Here is a 19,088-nt window from a genome sequence, read left to right on the forward strand (position 1 = left end):
CCATTAAATGTTTGACAATTTTATGACCTTAAATTTAGCTGTCACTTGACAATTTTTTAATTTTTTTTAAGAAAAAAATTTGTTGTAAAAAATTGCATTTTTAATTTATTAAAATTCCTACAAGTCCATTTTTTTAATAATTTATTTATTAAAAAAAATAAAAAAAATTGTGAAGTAACAGCTAAATTAAATGTCATGACAATTTTGTGTTTTTTTTTTTTTTAATAATGTATAAAATTTGTTTTATTTAAAATATAAAAAAAAAAATAATTCAAAATTTCCCGCTTAAATTTTTAGTGATCCTACTGTCATGCGCAGTAAATGTAAATAAACTACGTCGTAATTGTACAGTAGTTGTTTTTAAAAACACCTTGGCCGTTAAAAATATTTACTCTAAAGTGTTTACGCAAGCAAGAATTGGGAAATAAATTAAAGTAAAGTTTCTAATAAAATTAAATTAAGTGTTAAAAAAAAAAAATCTAACAAAAATGCCGTCTGAAATTCGTAAGCCCGCGAAAAACGACAAAACACCACGGCGCAAGAAACCAGACGATCAGTTGACTGGCGCAATGGACATGTTCGCGTCTCCAAAACGTCCTAAAGTAGATGGTATGTTTATTATTAACAATAAAATAAGATTGTTTTGTTTAGTTGAGGGAATTTTCAGCATCAATATTTATTATCTATTAATTTCTGCATGATTTTCTGTTGTAGTTCTTTAGATTCTTTAATTTTTAATGGGTTTTGGTATTTTTGTAGGTTAGTTTTTCACTAGCGACTTTGTGTTTCAGTGGTTTAATTCTCAAACTATTTTCGTAAATAATTTTATTTATTTTTTCTGAATCTCGAGTACTTATTTTGAAAAATTTTCATTTTATTTTTTTTTTTTGTGATGTATTGATCTTTGTGTATGAAGTTGACAATTAATTTTTTAAATAGTTAAATAACTTGTCAATTTATTTTTTATAATTTTTATTTACAATTTTTTACAAAATAAAAATTACTGGTAGAAATTTGTTTTGAGTATTTGTTGTATTTAATAGTCATTAAAAAATAATAATAATAAAATTATTAGATTTGAATGATGATAAATAAAAAAATTAATTGATTGCTGTAGTTAGATAAAAATGGAATTAGTCCTGGTCTCGGAAATATACTTGGCAAGATGTAGTCTTTTATAATCTTCAGTTTTAGAAGTGACGGGTGTGTCAAGGAGCGGCCGAGTCAGGAAAAAATCCTCCAAGTTGATGGACTTTGAGTCTCCTGATGATTTAACTGACAGTAAACTCAAAAGACAGCAAAAAGCTCAACAGCTTCATGCACAGCAGGTACTGGAGAGATTTGAAGCTCAACAAGCACAAGCCGCTGCCACTACGGAATTAAATGCCCAAAATCAGGCTAGGAGTAGAAAAAACTCTGGAACACACGGTAGTCCCCAGAAACTCAAACAGGAACCAATGTCCGATCCAGATGATCAAAGTTTAGGGTCCGAGTCGGAAGAAGTTTCAAATGACGAAGATAGATTCTCTGTAGATTCAAACAGTGAAGAGGAAGTTGATCCTTTGCTTATTGATGAAAAAGAAACGGGCTTCAAACGATTAGAACCACCAGACCAAGAGACTCCTTCCCAAGCTAATAGTCTTTATATGTTGGAAAAATGTAGGAAGAAATTGATTATCAAAGATGGAAAAGTTATCGGTCGAATGAAAGCTCAAAGGAAAGATAAGGGGGTAAATTTTTTTTTCTTAAGTAATTTTATTTACTAAAATTTAGCAAATTTTATTGTTATGATTAATGATGTTATTTTGTTTCAGAAAACGAGATTTACTGCTTATATGCTATGGGCTAAAGAAGTTAGGCAAGAATTACTAGAAAAATGTCCTAATATGGGTAAGATTATTAATTCCAACTATCTGTGATTTTTTTGTATTATTATTATTAATTTATTTACAACATTATTTATTAGAGTTCTTAAAGGTGTAGCCACGTGCAATGATAGCTACTAAATAACTCAGAAAATATTCGGAATTTTCATACAAAACTAAAAAATTTTTTTTTTTATTTCAAATTGGCTATTCCCCTTAACTATTTTTAATTTGCAAAAAAAAAACAAATAGTAAATAGATTATTACAATTAAAAAAAAATATCACAATGTTAATTGTTATTCATTTATTAACTGGATTATTTTTTTTAGTGCAAAAACAAAAGAGTAATTTATTTTACAGCTATGTTCAATTTAAAATAAAACAAGTTTTACTGTGTATACATGCTATTAATGTTGTCAAATTAATACTTTAATTTTACAAAACAGATTTTGCAACAATTTCTAAAAAGCTTGGTGAGCTGTGGGCAACGGTACCAAACCTGGAGAAATACAACTGGAGACGGCGAGCCAAACGCTTGGCTGACAAACCTAACTCTAAAATAGTATTGAAAGAAGAACAGCCAATACAGAAAATTTCACCACTGGGTTCTCGAAAGAAGTTCATCAATAAGATCAGTGAGATATTTTTAAGACACCGTTTTTTTTTTTTTTTTTTTTTTTTTTAAACATAGTTACTGAATAAAGTAAGTAATACAGAATTAATGATCACAGGTAATGGCAAAGAAATGAAGTCTCCCACAAAAAAGACAGCACAATTAGGAGCACCTTTTGGAGGTGGAAATTCTCCAATATCGCCGACGTCGAATCGTGTTGGAAAGGACCTCGTCAATGAACCGGTGATAGGAATGGGCATGTATAAGGTTGTTGGGACCCAACCGGTCGATGTAGCGGCTCATTTAAAACTTTTAGGAGAAAGTTTGACTATAATTGGCGAAAGATTGAAAGAACACGAGGGTCAAATAGCCGTTTCTGGAAGTTTATCAGTTTTATTAGACTCGCTACTCTGCGCATTGGGTCCTCTTGTGTGTCTTACTCAGCAAGTCCCAGAAACTGATGGCGCAGAGCCTGACATGTTATCCGAAATGCTTGATAATATTGCGTACATCATGCCAGGATTGTAATCCAATAACATTAATACTTCTTGTTTTAACTTCCTTAGATTTAAGATAATGCCTTTTAATTTTTGATGATTTAAGTAAAGTGATTTTTCGAGTTAGATCAAATGAATTATAACGTTTGTACAAAAAACAAAATTTATTATTTGTATTAATGGTTTTAGATTAAATTGTTGATAACATTAGAAAAATAATTTTTAATAAATACTAGACTATATTTATAAAACAAAATTATTGTTATTATTAATATTATTATTATTATTATTATTATTGAATTAATTTATTATTGTTGAAGTGATAGAATTGGTGGACACGTGCAGAAAAGATTTTTATCACCATAAATGTCATCTGTTCTACCAACTCTTGGCCATATTTTTGGAATTTTTGAAAATGACTAAAAGATTAATTATTAAAATTAATTAATTATTATTTTTATCATTAATAATAATATAATAAATAATTAAGGGGGTATTCTGGTCTAGAAGCGTAAAATTTCAAGTCATTTTTGAAGTGCCGTGAAAAAAAGACAATCAATATTTTTACTCTCCATTTTTTTCTGTATTTTTATAATGTCAATAAATAACATTAAAAAAATGGATAATAAAAATATTGATTATCTTTGTTTTACGACACTTCAAAAATTACCTAAAATTTCATGCCTGTAGACCAGATTACCCCCTAAAAAAAAAAAAAAAAAAAAAAAAAAAAAAAAACTTACAATTGGGAAAGCAGCCAATTCTCGTGAATAAGGTCTATCCCATTTGGAATTAATAACTTGTTCTTGCGTATGAGGTGCCATTTTCAACGGATTTACATTAATATCCATTTTACCGTCTTCGATATCTTTAATCTCTCCTCTAATAGCTACAACAATTAAAAAATTCAATAAAACTAAATTTCAACAATTAAATGTAAAAACGTCAACTATAATCTTACATATTAATGCGTCACAAAATCTGTCGAGCTCCATTTTATCTTCCGACTCAGTAGGCTCAGGCATCAAAGTACCAGGAACTGGCCAACTCATGGTCGGTGAATGGAATCCGTAATCCATCAATCTCTTGGCAATGTCAACTACTTCAATATTTGCCGTTTTTTTGAATTCTCTTACATCAAGTATGAATTCATGAGCCACTAGACCAGTTTCTCCTTTATACAAAGTGTTATAATACTTTTCTAATCGCTTGCTCATGTAATTAGCGTTTAATATAGCAACCTGAGTGGCCTTGCGCAGTCCTTTGGGTCCCATTAATTTAATGTAAGCCCACGATATAGGTAAAATTGCTGACGAGCCATATGGAGCTGCAGATACTGTTCCAAGACCGGTGGTGTCATTGTTTTGACCATTTGCTGGGTCAATTACTGGGTGTCCGGGTAAAAATGGCATCAGATGACGTTTTCTGTAATTATAATCTACTTCATTAAGAGAATAAGGAAAATTTTTTATCCGGTGTATTCAGATCGCGTTTCAGATGCAATAAGGGCGTATAATAAAAATTATATTTTTTTTTCTAAGTCCAAAAAAATTTTAGTTTGAAGAAAATTTTTTTTTTTGCATTTCTGCACATTTTATGAAAAAATACGTCGGTTTCAAAAAAAAAATTTTTTTATACGCCCTTATGGCTCTTGGGACTTATCTCGGATGCCATAAGGGCGTATAAAAAAATTTTTTTTCGGGAATCAACGTATTTTTGTATAAAACGTAAAGATATGCAAAAAAAAAATTTTCTCCAAACTAAAAATTTTTTTTGGACTTGTAAAAAAAAATAGGATTTTTATTATACTCCCTTTAATAAAACTTTAATAAAACTGCACAGAATTTTTCTAATTTTTTTCTTTTCTTCAATTAAATTCTAATTAATTTTCTTAAATTAATGTTATTTAATTTAAAAAAATTTCTATTGATGTATATTGCCGATAGACGTATTATATTTTAATAAATAAATAAATATAATTAAAAAACTAATAATTAATCATCTTACACTCCAATAGGTCCCATTCCAGGACCACCACCTCCATGAGGAATACAGAATGTCTTATGAAGATTAAGATGCGAAACATCACTTCCATAGTCACCAGGTCTGCAGAGCCCCACCTGGGCGTTCATATTCGCTCCGTCAAGATACACTTGGCCACCAGCTTCATGTACCAGATCACAAACGTCACCTATCGTTTCCTCAAACACTCCATTGGTGGATGGATACGTTATCATAAGACACGAAAGAGTCTGCCTGTACCGATCAATCATCTCTTTCAGATGTTCCAAGTCCACGGAACCGTCTTTGCGTATGAAAATCGGCTCCACTTGCATGCCAGCCATTTGCGCAGATGCCGGGTTGGTACCATGAGCAGAAATCGGTATCAAACAAACCTTCCTATCAACGTTACCCTGAGACTCGTGATAACACTGAATAGCTCTCAGACCCGCATACTCTCCTTGAGCTCCGCTGTTTGGCTGGAAGCTTATTCCATCGTACCCAGTAATTGCACAAAGATCTTTTTCTAGTTGACCAAATAACTCTCTGTAGCCTTCAGCTTGGTTCACTGGTGCGAACGGGTGCATATTGGCGAAGCCCGGGAGACTGCATGGCATCATCTCAGTTGTTGAGTTTAGTTTCATGGTACACGAGCCCTAGATTTATTAAAATATTTTTAAGTATTTTTATTAAAAATTATAAAGCTTCATTTAAATTAGAATTTAATTACCAGTGGAATCATGCTGTGGACAAGAGAAATGTCTTTATTTTCTAATGCTTTCATGTATCGTACGATTCTTGTCTCTGAATGGTGCATGTTAAATACCGGGTGCTCTAAATAGGCAGAAGTACGTTTAAATTCTGAGTTTGTTAAATTCTTTTCATCTAGCGAGTCGTTATTCAGAATTTCTTCGAAGGTTTGCTTAGCTTCAAATATTTTTAATAAATCATTTACATCATTTGGTGTCGTTGTTTCATCAAGAGATATTCCAACAGATCCATCTTGATTGTACCTTTAAAAATGACATATTATAAATATTTTAACATTCTTTTTTTAATTAAATAATAGAATGTTAAAAAAAAAAAAAAAGAAGTACTTATTTCCTAAAATTTTTTTGAAGCAAATTTTTGTGACGATAAAGTAAAAGGCTCAGTTATTGATACTGGCCTAGTTGTTTGACACTTGCAATTTTATTCTAGTTAAAAAAATTAAAATGTTCTCAAAAAACCAATTATTTAAAAAATTATACAACGTTAAAGTTAGCTTTCACTTGACAATTTTTTAATTTTCTTTAATAAAAAAATTATTTAAAAAAAATTGCATTTTTAATTTATTAAAATTTCTACAGGTCCATTTTTTCAATAATTTTTTTTGCTATAATTTATTTGTTAAAAAAAATTAAAACAATTTTGAAGTGACAACTAACTTTAATGTCATAAAAATTATATTTATTAATTTATCAGAGTTGATTGGTTATTTTTTAATTAAAATAAAATTGCAAGTGTTAATAACTAGGTCAGTGTCAATAACTGGGTCTTATACCTTAATTGTATTTTTTTTTTTTTTTATACTATTATGATAAATAGAGGTCATGTAATTTTACAAATTCGCTTATGTAAAAATACAGAAGACATACAAAGATTAGTAAACTTGTTAAATAGATTTTAAACTTACAAGACAATAATATCTTGATATTATCATGCATAAATTATTAATTTTTTTCGTAGACTCGATATTTGATTTAAAAATATTTTTGTATACACCGTAAAAAATTTTGCGTCAAAAAATTTTGTGTTAAATATTTAACACATTTTTGTGTTAATTTAATACAATAAATGTTAAATTTACACATAAAAGTGTTAAATATTTAACACAAAATTTTTTGACGCAATGACGCAAAATTTTTTGCTGCGTAATAAAAAGTTACTATAAAAAGTTTACGAAAATTTTTAACAGTATAATGTTAAGTTAAAATTTAACAATTTTAAAGTATACTCATTAAATTAACTGAATCACCTTAAATTAATTTCATGACGTTCAGCATTGTCTTGAATAATTTTCAGTGATTGAATAGGTGTAACAGTAATCGTATCAAAAAAATAATCATTGTGTAACCGATGACCAGCAGCTTGAAGACCTCGCGCGAGAACAGTAGTCAGATGATGTACTTTTTTAGAAATATCATGAATACCATCAGGACCGTGATAAACAGCGTACATCGCGGACATATTAGCCAGGAGTGCTTGAGCAGTACAAATATTACTTGTCGCTTTATCTCTCCTGATATGTTGCTCGCGTGTTTGGAGGGACAATCTATACGCGTCATTACCGTCGCTGTCTCTGGTGACACCGATCACTCGTCCAGGCATCAGTCTCACAAATTTATTATGACAAGCGAAGAATCCAGCGTGTGGTCCACCGTACCCTAGAGGAACTCCAAAACGTTGGCTGGTTCCCACGCAAATGTCAACACCAAAGTCACCTGGTGGGCGTAAAATTGCTAAAGCCAACAGATCAGTCGCTGCGCAAACTAGAGTCTAGTGAGTGAATGTTTTTTTTATTAGAGTACTGATGTAAATATTTATTTTTTATTTTCAGAAATAAAATCAACTACTAACTCCATCAGCATGAGCTTTGTCAATAACTTTCTGGTAGTCATAAATAGCTCCAGTGGTGTCTGGATACTGAAGAAGAATTCCTGCTATTTCTTTGGAAGATGTGTCCACATTGAAGACATCTCCTACTTCAAGAGTCAATCCCAAAGAGTATGATCTAGTTGCAATAACGCTGATTGTCTGGGGATGAACTTTGTCAGAGACAAATAATTTTTTACGTTTGTTATGACGATGCGCAAGACCCAGAGCTTCTGCTGCTGCTGTTCCTTCGTCGAGAAGTGACGCGTTTGCTACTTCCATTCCGGTCATGTCGCAAATCATTGTTTGGTAATTTAACAGACTTTCTAATCTTCCTTGCGCTATTTCTGGTTGATATGGAGTATATTGTGTTGTCCTAACAAAAAAATTAGGTAATAATGGAATAAATACTTTATAGAAATTAAAAAAATTATTAGTACTCATTATTTATTACCATCCAGGATTTTCAAAAATATTTCTCATTATTGTAAGTGGAACACAGCAATTATAATATCCCATACCAATGTAAGTTCTCCATACTTTATTTTTCTGTGACATTTGAGTTATTCTTTTCACCAGTTCATACTCAGCTGAAAATATATAATCTATATTATTAAGAAAATAAGCAAAATTTTGTGGCCAATGTATTTACATAATAAAATTGATTTTTATAATTAAATTTGGTATCGTTGGAAAAGTCTTGACCTAGAGTTGTGCCTTTTCAAGGTTTCATATCATTCTCACCAATAGTCAATTTATGATGATTTAGGCTGCATTCAAAAATGATCTATCTCTAGATACATATTTAAGAAATTACCTCGTATCTCGTGAACTATTGACGTTTTTTAAGATATAAGCTCATCCCGATGTTACACTCATCAAGAGCTTTCATTCGAGTACCCACATCAATTTTTCATATATTTTATATATTTATTTATATATATATATATATATATATATATATATATATATATATATATATATATATATATATATATATATATATCAAAAATGCATGTGGGTACTCGAATGAAAGCTCTTGATGAGTGTAACATCGGGATGAGCTTATATCTTAAAAAACGTCAATAGTTAAAAAATTACAGTGCAATTTAACTAGAGACATTATTATATAAAGCAAAATTTTATTTATTTATAGTTCACAAGTCACGGCAGTTACATAGTGACTGCAAGGTTACTAGTTATGTTAATAAGATAATAAGCAAAATTTTATGGCCAGTGTTTTTATATTGATTACATTTTTTGTACGGCACTTCAAAAGTTTCTTGAAATTTAATGCTTCTAGACCAAAATACCCTCATAATAATGATATAAGTAAACATAAGATTATTTATATCTATAAATATGAACACGTGTGAGATAGTCTGTATTGAAAAAATCACGTGAATTTAATCCTGAAACACGAGCATGCACTCAGTGACCCAAGATAACATATCACTCAATGATGAAAAATTATCAGTGTTTAATTATTGCACTGCCTTGCACAATTTATTGTTGAAGAAATATTAATAAACAAAATGCATTAAAAAAAAAATCTAATAGCAATTGTTTCGTCACAATAAATATTTTTATACTCACTGATCGGCTGATCTAGATCTAAATCTTTGTTTCTTCTGATATTACTAGGTACCGCAACGTTCGTCAATTCTTCCAATGACTAAAAAAAAATTTCAATATTCATAAATCCAAATTATAAAAATAACACAGTTAAGTCTTACCTTAAATCCAATAGTCTTCAGCATCTCCAATTGCTCATGATCTCTTGGACCAATATGACGTGATTGGAACTCATGTTCGCGAAATAATTTGTCAAACTTCAAAGCTTGAGTTCCTGCAGCTACTCCTCGAACATATCGCATCAAATTATCTTGCGTCTGCAAGAACTTAGCGCAGCGCGAAAATCTTAGCGTACAATGCATTATAAAATAAAAAGACGATTGTTAAAATTGAAGAAATAATATGAAACTGAGAAACGTCAGCGGGCTAACACGTCTTATATTAATGTTGCTGTGACATCACGCCAGAATATCACAATTGTCTGATTACAAGTGAACTTATTTTTGACCCTGACATATAAATTAATGATCAATAAACTATATTTCTTAAGATTAATATTAATAATCAATGAAATGATGGATAAATAAATTATTCAAAGAAGAAAACAATTACCTGAAAAAGTTTCAAAATATTTTATTCATCTTAACACTATCTTAATGTGCATTTGTCAGAAATTATCAGAAGTTTTATAACCTATAAGCTAAATCAATCAATCAAATATCCATTCATTCCAATTAATTAATGACATTCGTAATAGTTAATAATTATAATAATGAAACATAAGAAAATAAATTTAACTTAAGCAAATCATATAAAAACTACATCATGAATTTATCTTTGTTATCAGTAAGAATTTTAGCTGATTTTTTAGCATCAAGGAAAAGATTTGCAACTTCTTGGATGTCTTCTTTCTTAATAGTTGATCTTCCGTTGATTTTAGCCGTCAATGACGCTGGAGTAAGCAATTGAACAACGTATCTGAGAGTAGTATGAGTTCCTAATTCACCCAGAGTCGTTAAAGCTTCGTCTTCTATTTGTAGTCCTTCTGTTACTGCACGCAACTTAATAATCTGTTCAATCTCCGTGTTGGAGTACGGCAAGGTTTTTATTATCAGAAGACGATCTAACAAGTCCAGTGGGATTCCATGTGGCGCGACAATGTCTTCAGTGCCTCGGATGACACATTGACCGCGATTAGTCGCAAATATCACAATAGGTGCGATCGCGCTCTCTAATGAACGATGGAGATAGGTGAAGGTTTCAATATCAAGCATGTGAACTTCATCGACAAATAAAACTCCAGGTACTAATTCTGCAACTCCTTGATCTATGTACTGATTAACTACCTTATTGATTTCTTTTCTCAGCTTGTCTGTAATAATAAAAATTAATAAATATAAAATGAAAAAAGAAAAAAAAAATTGATTTTTTTTAATTGTCTATCTGTAGATAGATAATGAAGAAATGACCTTTTATCTTGTGAAATATTGACATTTTTAAAGATATAAGCTCATCCCGATGTTCCACTCATCAATACCTTTCATTTGAGTACCCACATCAACTTTTTATATATTTATATATATTATATATATATGTATATATGAAAAATATATGAAAATGCATGTGGGTACTCAAATGAAAGCTCTTGATGAGTGTAACATCAGGATGAGCTTATATCTTTAAAAACGTCAATATTTGAAAAAGTACAGTACAATTTAACAAAAGTCATTATTTAATAAAGTAAAATTTTAATTACTTATAGTTCTTGAGTCATGACATAGAATTAAAAATAAAAAATAAATTACCAGTAATTTCTGTCTTTTTAGGCTTCATCAATTGTCCCATCATCGACATAATATCTTGACCACCTTGCGGCTTAGCATTAGCAATATCTAAATCATGAAGAGTAACATCCTGAACAACTTCTTTCTTTTTATGAACGTCTCCTTTAGGCAGAGGAACATATTCTTCAGCTTCAAGATCAAACTCAGTCGCATAATTGTCACTTCTGCCCTGTCTTTTTACGGCACCGCTGTTAGCCTCTATGTAAATGACATCACCGGTCTCAACTTTCTCCTTCTGCAGCGACTGATAAATAGAAGGATCCAGCTTCAATTGCTTCGTACCCTTGGCGGTCTTCAGCCCAATAATTACGTGCGAGACTGTCTTACCGTAGCCACCCATTGGGTTCTCTGTCTCGACTGGAGTAAGCTCAGTAACTTCACCCTCGTAAACTTCTTTGGTCTCTTTGATTCTCAGTCCAATAGCGCGACGGAAGTTCTCCATCAATACCTCAGTTTTTTTTATTTCCGAACTGTAGACCTCTGATCCAACCATTGGGCAAAATGGCACTTTGTTACCCAGTTCCTGGGCTATTGCTAATGCTATTGCCGTTTTTCCAGTGCCTGGTGGACCAGCAAGCAAGACAGCGCGGCCAGCCATCTTCTTGGATCTAATTAAATCCACGACAATACCTGCAGCCTAAAATATTTTTAAGTTTATTTATTTATTTATTTATATACATCATACGCCAATCGGCATTATACATTAATGTTTTAAGGTGAAACGAGAAAATTATAAAAGAGAAAAAATTGGATAAATATAAGTTTAGGTTAAAGATCAGGAGTAGAGACATTTTGTTATTACAATAGGCAATTAAGTCTGGAGATAAACTGTTGTAAAGTTCCATTGAAGAAGTCTACATCTGAATGAAGCTTGTTGACTATATTTGCAATTCTATTACGAGGACCATCAATAATATAATTTTTATTAGAACAAGATGTCTTTAATAAGCGGTTGTGTCTTAGGTTAATTAATTAAGTTAATTAATATTATGATTATTAATAAAAGTTAAACAAAATTCTAACCTCTCGTGCACCTTCTTGCCCAACAAGTCCCGCCGCTGATTGTATCGCAATTCCATTTTCATCTAATCCAAGACCCTTGATGTGTGTATGTGCAGAAACTCTTTGAGTTTTCGCAGTACTTTTAACTTCTTCTATCTTCATTTTTTTTTCAGTTTTGTAAGAACGCTGTAACTAACCAAATAATGTTTTACTCCTTCACAACGTGAGTATTGATACAACAACCGGCCGGCAATTTATTTTTGTGGCGATTCTGTTGTTATGCCTCCGTTGCCTCCGTCTAGTGATGTTGATATTTAGCTGAGAATATTACCGACGAGAGTTCATGCGCCCAAGAGTATGGAAATACTCGGTTCCAGTGCGGGAAAAAGGAATTTAAATTTAAATTTATTTACATAAAACACCAATTTTAGTTTGCAGATTAACTTAATTTGCTTTGACATTTATTGATCAATTACCATCGAATAAAAAAAAAGAGATATATAAATAAAAGGAACAGAAAATATAACGCGATCGAGATAACGTCGATCTTGGGTTCTCGAGGAGAAGTGAAGTCACAATTTTTAAGTCCGAGCCTCTAGCTTCACGTCTCCCCTCCATACTTCACAAATACACTCTTACACTCTGTCATAACTTACTACCCTTATGTCTAATACATAAAATATCTTATTCCTACAGTATATATAATATAGTTTTACATACTATCACTTAAGTTTTAGCTATTAAACTATTTATTACATTTACATTTACTATCTTGATTAAATAATTTGTTGGTCGATTAGCTTATAACAGTAATAATAATAATCTTCCTATAATATTAGAATATATATATATATATATATATATATATATATATATATATATATATATATATATATATATATATATATATATATATATATATATATAATATTATTCTAGTTTGCGTCTGCGGCCGACTTAAATTACAATGTACCTGCATTCGCCCCTGCTTTATTTAAGCATTCGCGACCTTTATTTAGGGAAACCGCAGAAAACCCGGTCGAGGTACAGATGATAGTAGTATGACATAGTCATTTTGACGTCACTTCTAAAATTATAACTAAACCATTGAAATTAATTCCTTAAAGGTTACATAAGATGCTACTTACTTATTATTGAACAATTATCAATAAATAATTATTATATATTATTACTAAGAATAGGGTAACTTAGTTATTTGATTAAAATAATTTGATAAAGTTATAGTTAGTTTGCGCGTGTTATTCCATTTATAATTTAATTACAAATTATCAAACATCTAGTCAAATATCTTTAAGCTGAATTATTATTATTTAGCTTAGCCAAGTATTTCTTTAAAATCTAATATTAACAATAAGATATTTTTCTCTAACTTGTCTATTTAATGTTACATGTTTATTAAAATATTTAATCACTTAAGGACAAAGGGATTTTTGAGATTTCCACGCAAGTCTTTTATGACTTTCCTCAAGAGTCCCAAATGTCATGTGGCCAACACATGCCTCCGGGATTTCTCGAAACTCTTTTATGGCTTCCAGGACCAAACGACAATACTCCTTTGTATTTACTCTAAATTTTACTTTCCCTTTTTTTTTTTTGTGAGCAACAAATTATAACGAATTTTCTGCCTCACAGACAAGGACTAAGTAAACAGCTTAAGATTTATTTATGTTTTTAAGCAGAGGTTTATATTTAATTTTCGAATTGAGATTGAATTTGAATATATATCATTTGAACATTTAAATTCGCGCTAAACTAACAGGTGGTGTCACCTGCAGAGTAATGCCTGGCATCACACTGTCGCCTCGCTCACGCCACAGCGGCTTAACATCGTAACAACACAGATCAAGCGGGTAACAACTATAGTATATGTACACATAGATTTAATGGCAAAGTAAAACTGTCAGGTAGAAATAAATAGTAATTTTTTTTTTTTTTCATTTATTTAATTAAAAATTTTATGAACTATATACAGTTAATGTTATTAATAAAAATTAAACAATATTATCCCTAAAATAAAAATACACGAGAGTGTGAAGTTAGTCAATAATCGAAACTCGCAAAAATGGGACCTGATTCCTTATTGGTTAAAATTAAGGCGCGCGCGCAGCGCGCTATTCAAATTTCCAGTATTTTAAATAGTCTATTTTTATAAATTAAATCAATAATAACAGACAAGAAAAAAATCTAGAGTGCAAAAAATTACAAAATTTTTATTTCAAACCTCCAGTGCTACAGCACTCAGTAAATGCAATGACACTGAAGTTGACAGATATAAAAAATTTTTTTTAGATATTTGTAGCAATTAAATTACTAAAAAAAAAATTAAATTAAAAAGTTTCATATATAAAAATTAATAAAAATTACAAGTGAAAATTTTTAGAAGCATTTTTTTATTGTAATTGATTGATTAAAAAAATTTTTTTAATTAACTGCTGACTGCTAACTTCAGTATTATTAAATACAGTGCATGTGACTTTATAGCAGATACTATAGTAAATTTACATTTACTTATTTTACCTGAAATATTTTTTCACGGACTTAGGTAGTTTTCCAATTACAGAGCATAATGCGACTCAGTGGCGCACAATACTTAATTATGCTGAAGCTTAATTGGAACGTGAATTAGTTTTCAAATGCTTCAGCAGAGTGTGCTAAGCTCAGTGTTGAAAAATAAATATTCATAGTTATCTAAGTTCAAAATAAAATATATCGACACTTTCCGATACGACTTGTCAATTGAATTGTAAAAATGATATTGTCAAAATCAATTGAAACGATAAAGAATTGTCATTTATTAGATAAATAATTCACTGTTTATAACCAAATTAAAGAAATCTCTCAATTACGTAGTTATGACAGTACTTAATAGAATACTTAAATAAAAAATTTAAAAAACTTTGAAATATGTTATTTTATTTGTTTTGCCATTTATCATAAACTTTCAAGTATCACAAAATTTTAATCATAGATCTTAATGTAAAATATTTGTTTTGGCATGTTAAAATAAAGCCTTACAAATTTTTGAACGATAATGTATAAACAAAATTTCGAACAATGCCAACTTGAATAAAAAACGCTTGTTAATTTTCTGTCACTAAATTGGTATTGATTGCGAGTATCACACGAGAATAGTACTTTTAAAAGTGCTCGATTATGCTCGATTGTGCGAAGCGTTGCTGTAGTTGGAACATTCAACGTTGAACATTATGCCGCATAATGCGCTCTATGCTATAATTGGAAAACTACCTTAATCTCCAGTAGATTTATTGTACCTGGACTTATTTTTGCGTGTAATTATTGTCAAATAGACAAATTTTTTCCATACAAATATTCTCTAGAAATATATTCAATAGAAATGTCTAACATATAGATGTTTATAATGCTGAAGTTAGCCGTTAGCTGTCAATTTAAAAAACTAATTACAATAAAAAAAAATCCTTCTAAAAATTTTCACTTGTAATTTTCATTAATTTTTACATGTGGAATTTTTTAATTTAATTTTTTTTATAATAATTGCATTATTATAAAATTTTACATACTTTAGTTAGTTTAATTCTCATTCGGCTTATGTCATTTTCGTGTAAACGAAACTTACCGAAAACTTATTTATCCGAAAAAACAAAAACCGAGTCGCCATCTAGAGAAAGATTTTTTTTCCTATTTGTAATGATTCGAAAAGACAATTGTATACTTAGTATACTCTTACATGTATGTATATAAATAATTAGTAGTAAGTAAGAGTAGTATGCGGAGTCGGCTGATTAGATTTATGAAATTTCCAAGGCCCCTTTAGATCCCTAGCCGTCAAGTAGTCCCAGATAGAATTCACTTCACCTTCATCTCCCGTCTCTCATTGATATCCATCTATCTGTTGCTGCTGGAGTAGTGCAGAGCAAGTCAAAGAGTGAGCTCAGTTGTTCAGTGTTGTATATATATTGTTAAGTTCCACTACTTCATTGTTCTCCATTGAATTTTATGAGCTCAGCTCATATCAGTTTTTTTAATGATTAACTTTAAAATTTAAGTGAATATTTCATCATAATTATCACCACGGATAATTTATTATTTTTACGGTTGATTTAAAATTAATACTTGAGAACGTTTTGACAGTGCGATTGACAATTAAACGGATGTATTATTCAAATTTAAGGCTTTTAAATGATATCAAGAATATTCTGTGGAGAAAATGAAAATGCTGCTGTCAAAAGAAAACGTCAGATAGACACATTGAAAATTTTTAATGATAAGTAAGTTATTATTTTTATTTATTTTATTATTATTTGAATAACCTATAAAAGTATTAATCACTAGTTAATTTTATTATTTATTTTATTGTTATAGTGTAGTTGAATTGAGGGAAGATGCTGATTATCAGGTGCAATTCGATGCTGGAGAAGCACGTATGGCTATTATGGTATCTCTACCACCAGAATTTCCATTGGAAAAACCAATACTCAGAGTTTCACCACCAATAACACATCCTTGGTGTAATGAGCACAGTGAGATTACAAGTGCTCCAGGATTATTAAATGTAATGCTTCATTAACACATTACTCATCATATTTATATATTTATTTATTTATTAATTTATTTATTTAGAAGTTCAAACGCCAATCGGAAATATACAGCAATTAAACATATAAAATTATGAATTTTAATATAAAAAAAATATATATATATATATATATATATATATATATATATATATATATATATATATATATATATATATATATATAAGCAGCAACTTGATAATTTTTTAATTTTATTTAACAAATAAATCTTTTCTGAAAAACTATTTTTAAAAAATTACATTAGTAATTTTTTAAAAACTCTAAATATCAATTTTTTTTCTCATTTATTTTTGCCATAATTTATTTGTTAAAAAATTCTACAAATTTATAAATAGCTGCTAAATTAATTCTCATATAAAAATAATATAATTTATAATATTGAAATTGAGAGACATCTGATAATTTTTAGAATTTTTTTTAACAAGAAAATTTTATTTAAAAATTTCATCTTTAGAAGCTCTGAAAATTTTTAAATGACATTTTTATAAATTATTTTCTATGCCTAGTTCATTTTTCAAGAAAAATCAAAAAATTGTCAAGTGTATGCTAACTTTAGCCTCATTATAATTTTGATAATTAATTCCGTAATTATTTATACAGTTTACAATACACAGCGATCTTGGTCGTGTTGTTCAAGCAATTATAAGAGAGTTTAGTAAAAATCCACCTCAATTAATTGATGATGCTTCTCTGACCAATCAATCAAGAGGTAATTTTTTAAAATTAATACAGTAGTTTTAAAATTAATAAAATTATATAATTAATATTATTTATTTTTCAGAATTACAAGAACGAATATCACCTGTATACGGTGCTCAACGTTATCCTGAATTACAATCGACATTATATAACACATATTACAACTCACAGTATCCGGCATACTCAACATGCAGCGGCAGTAATTACAAATACAACTATGTCAACTCTTGCATATCAAATCAAGATCAATTTACATCGTCTCTACACCGTCCAACGTACACGACAACTGGTAGTCCTGGCAATTCCAATTCGATCGGCACTGCCAGTCCTGCTCAGTACTCCAGTGATCACCGGCCAGTTAGTTACATAAATTCTCACAATTACAATGTCACGAGTTATAATAAACCTATGACAGTAAATCCCTCGTCTCATACGGTGGTATCGAGTCCAGAATTTCCAGAGCTTAATAATTTAACGAACGAGCAACTTATAAAGCTTGCTGAAGAAACAGATAGTCTTGATGCTTTTTTAAGTCAACATTCCCAGCTTAAGGATATTAATTTATTGATTGATGAGACTATTGATAACGTTGAAAGATTAGCAAGTAAGTTTCTTAAAATTTATTCCTGTTTATTTTTAATTTATTAAAGCTTTAATTATTTTTAATTAATTTATTTATTATTCTTGTATTTTAGATGATAATTTATCCAAAGAGACTGAATTAAAAACATTAAAAGAAGAAGTAGCATCGAAAATCCAAAGTGTATCGGAACTTAAAGCACATTATGATAATTTAATTAGCCAATATAGCAAATTATCGCAAGTATTTGCGCCAGATCATATACGCGAGTGTCTGAGAAAGGCTGCCGATGAAAGTCATGAGCAAAGTGAAATAATTGCTGAAAATTTTCTCGAACGTAAAATAGACGTTGAACGTTTTTTGAACAGCTACATTGAGTGCCGTAAATTAGGGCAAGCACGTCGGACTAAGGAGGAAAAATTGGCACATCAGTTGAATGAACTAAAACGAGCTGGTTATTAATTAATACTAATAAATAATCATTATTATCATTAAAAAAAAAAAAAAAATTACTTTTTACTTATATAATTGCTAATTTGTGAAAATTTAGATGAATATTATCTTTTGACAAATGTAAACAGACTGTAAATATTACTTTCGTAAATACTTGCTACAATCATCCAACTCGGTATCAAATTAAAAATTATTTTATTATCATTAGATTCAACGTTTATAAAATTTTCATTTTAATTCAACGGAATATACACACACGAGTAATGAGTATCTATTTTATCTTGTAAATAATAAAAAGTAAAAAATATATTTATTATATACTTACATTCAGGGATGTACAATGGTGTTACTGCATCACGATAAGAAGCTTAAGTGTATTTAAAATAGTAATGAGATTAATGATTTAACGTTCCTTATACTAAAGAAAAATATAAAAATATACATTTTAAATAAAAATTATTAAACGTACGCATAATAAAAGTTAACAAGAAACAATTTAAATTCTTTATTGAAAAAAAAATAAATTATTTAATTTTATATTTATGTATTTAAAAGAAAAAATGAATGCAACTGAAAAAGAAAAAAATAATAATAATAATAGACTTACTGCGAGTGTCTGTTATATTTTCTTATAACTTTCCTCTTCTGCATTTGCGTTCTCATTTTAAGTAAATTTAAATTAGATAAACTGCGTAATAAAATATTACGGTTGTATAAAATATTTAAAAA

The 19,088-nt window shown here is 29.5% G+C and overlaps 4 protein-coding genes across 5 annotated transcripts; 2 read left to right on the forward strand and 2 right to left on the reverse strand.

Annotated features, from left to right (window-relative positions):
- Positions 1 to 356: 356 nt before the first annotated feature.
- Positions 357 to 3,195, forward strand: LOC141535521 (uncharacterized). 2 transcript variants are annotated; one of them, XM_074255482.1, is made up of 5 exons: positions 357 to 609; positions 1,189 to 1,730; positions 1,815 to 1,890; positions 2,313 to 2,501; positions 2,598 to 3,195. In XM_074255482.1, the coding sequence occupies exons 1-5, from the start codon at positions 489 to 491 to the stop codon at positions 3,005 to 3,007; spliced, it is 1,338 nt and encodes a 445-aa protein (XP_074111583.1). In that variant the 5' UTR covers positions 357 to 488; the 3' UTR covers positions 3,008 to 3,195. The 2 variants fall into 2 exon arrangements, with proteins under 2 accessions (XP_074111583.1, XP_074111584.1); XM_074255483.1 differs by having other exon boundaries at positions 1,195 to 1,730.
- Positions 3,184 to 9,700, reverse strand: LOC141535519 (glycine dehydrogenase (decarboxylating), mitochondrial). Its single transcript, XM_074255480.1, has 10 exons — positions 9,348 to 9,700; positions 9,208 to 9,286; positions 8,066 to 8,201; positions 7,597 to 7,987; positions 6,995 to 7,515; positions 5,708 to 5,990; positions 4,984 to 5,633; positions 3,938 to 4,401; positions 3,720 to 3,865; positions 3,184 to 3,395 (listed from the first exon to the last, which is right to left on the reverse strand). Exons 1-10 carry the CDS (start codon positions 9,546 to 9,548, stop codon positions 3,285 to 3,287), a joined length of 2,982 nt encoding a protein of 993 aa, XP_074111581.1. The 5' UTR covers positions 9,549 to 9,700; the 3' UTR covers positions 3,184 to 3,284.
- Positions 9,701 to 9,794: 94 nt separating this feature from the next.
- Pont (RuvB-like helicase pontin) lies at positions 9,795 to 12,323 on the reverse strand. Its single transcript, XM_074255481.1, has 3 exons — positions 12,054 to 12,323; positions 10,992 to 11,667; positions 9,795 to 10,558 (listed from the first exon to the last, which is right to left on the reverse strand). The coding sequence occupies exons 1-3, from the start codon at positions 12,192 to 12,194 to the stop codon at positions 10,005 to 10,007; spliced, it is 1,371 nt and encodes a 456-aa protein (XP_074111582.1). The 5' UTR covers positions 12,195 to 12,323; the 3' UTR covers positions 9,795 to 10,004.
- Positions 12,324 to 15,782: 3,459 nt separating this feature from the next.
- Vsp37a (Vacuolar protein sorting 37A) lies at positions 15,783 to 18,965 on the forward strand. Its single transcript, XM_074255173.1, has 5 exons — positions 15,783 to 16,300; positions 16,395 to 16,584; positions 17,228 to 17,336; positions 17,409 to 17,930; positions 18,022 to 18,965. The coding sequence occupies exons 1-5, from the start codon at positions 16,212 to 16,214 to the stop codon at positions 18,366 to 18,368; spliced, it is 1,257 nt and encodes a 418-aa protein (XP_074111274.1). The 5' UTR covers positions 15,783 to 16,211; the 3' UTR covers positions 18,369 to 18,965.
- The last annotated feature ends 123 nt before the right edge of the window (positions 18,966 to 19,088 follow it).

Source organism: Cotesia typhae, unplaced genomic scaffold, assembly GCF_013202065.1.
Source record: "Cotesia typhae breed Kobodo isofemale line unplaced genomic scaffold, CoteBio_Ctyphae scaffold_13, whole genome shotgun sequence".
Taxonomy (NCBI): domain Eukaryota; kingdom Metazoa; phylum Arthropoda; class Insecta; order Hymenoptera; family Braconidae; genus Cotesia; species Cotesia typhae.

Excerpts from the sequence above, each read along its gene's own strand:
- Pont (XM_074255481.1), bottom strand. The coding sequence starts at position 12,194 with ATGAAGATAGAAGAAGTTAAAAGTACTGCGAAAACTCAAAGAGTTTCT. Across the intron at positions 11,668-12,053 it reads GGCAAGAAGGTGCACGAGAG|GCTGCAGGTATTGTCGTGGA; the intron begins GTTAGAATTTTG and ends AAAATATTTTAG. Across the intron at positions 10,559-10,991 it reads TAAAAAGACAGAAATTACTG|ACAAGCTGAGAAAAGAAATC; the intron begins GTAATTTATTTT and ends TTATTATTACAG.
- LOC141535521 (XM_074255482.1), top strand. The coding sequence starts at position 489 with ATGCCGTCTGAAATTCGTAAGCCCGCGAAAAACGACAAAACACCACGG. Across the intron at positions 610-1,188 it reads AAAACGTCCTAAAGTAGATG|TTTTAGAAGTGACGGGTGTG; the intron begins GTATGTTTATTA and ends TATAATCTTCAG. Across the intron at positions 1,731-1,814 it reads CTCAAAGGAAAGATAAGGGG|AAAACGAGATTTACTGCTTA; the intron begins GTAAATTTTTTT and ends ATTTTGTTTCAG.
- LOC141535519 (XM_074255480.1), bottom strand. The coding sequence starts at position 9,548 with ATGCATTGTACGCTAAGATTTTCGCGCTGCGCTAAGTTCTTGCAGACG. Across the intron at positions 5,991-6,994 it reads CGTCATGAAATTAATTTAAG|GTACAATCAAGATGGATCTG; the intron begins GTGATTCAGTTA and ends TCATTTTTAAAG. Across the intron at positions 3,396-3,719 it reads AATTGGCTGCTTTCCCAATT|TCATTTTCAAAAATTCCAAA; the intron begins GTAAGTTTTTTT and ends TTAATCTTTTAG.
- Vsp37a (XM_074255173.1), top strand. The coding sequence starts at position 16,212 with ATGATATCAAGAATATTCTGTGGAGAAAATGAAAATGCTGCTGTCAAA. Across the intron at positions 16,301-16,394 it reads TTGAAAATTTTTAATGATAA|TGTAGTTGAATTGAGGGAAG; the intron begins GTAAGTTATTAT and ends TTATTGTTATAG. Across the intron at positions 17,931-18,021 it reads TAACGTTGAAAGATTAGCAA|ATGATAATTTATCCAAAGAG; the intron begins GTAAGTTTCTTA and ends CTTGTATTTTAG.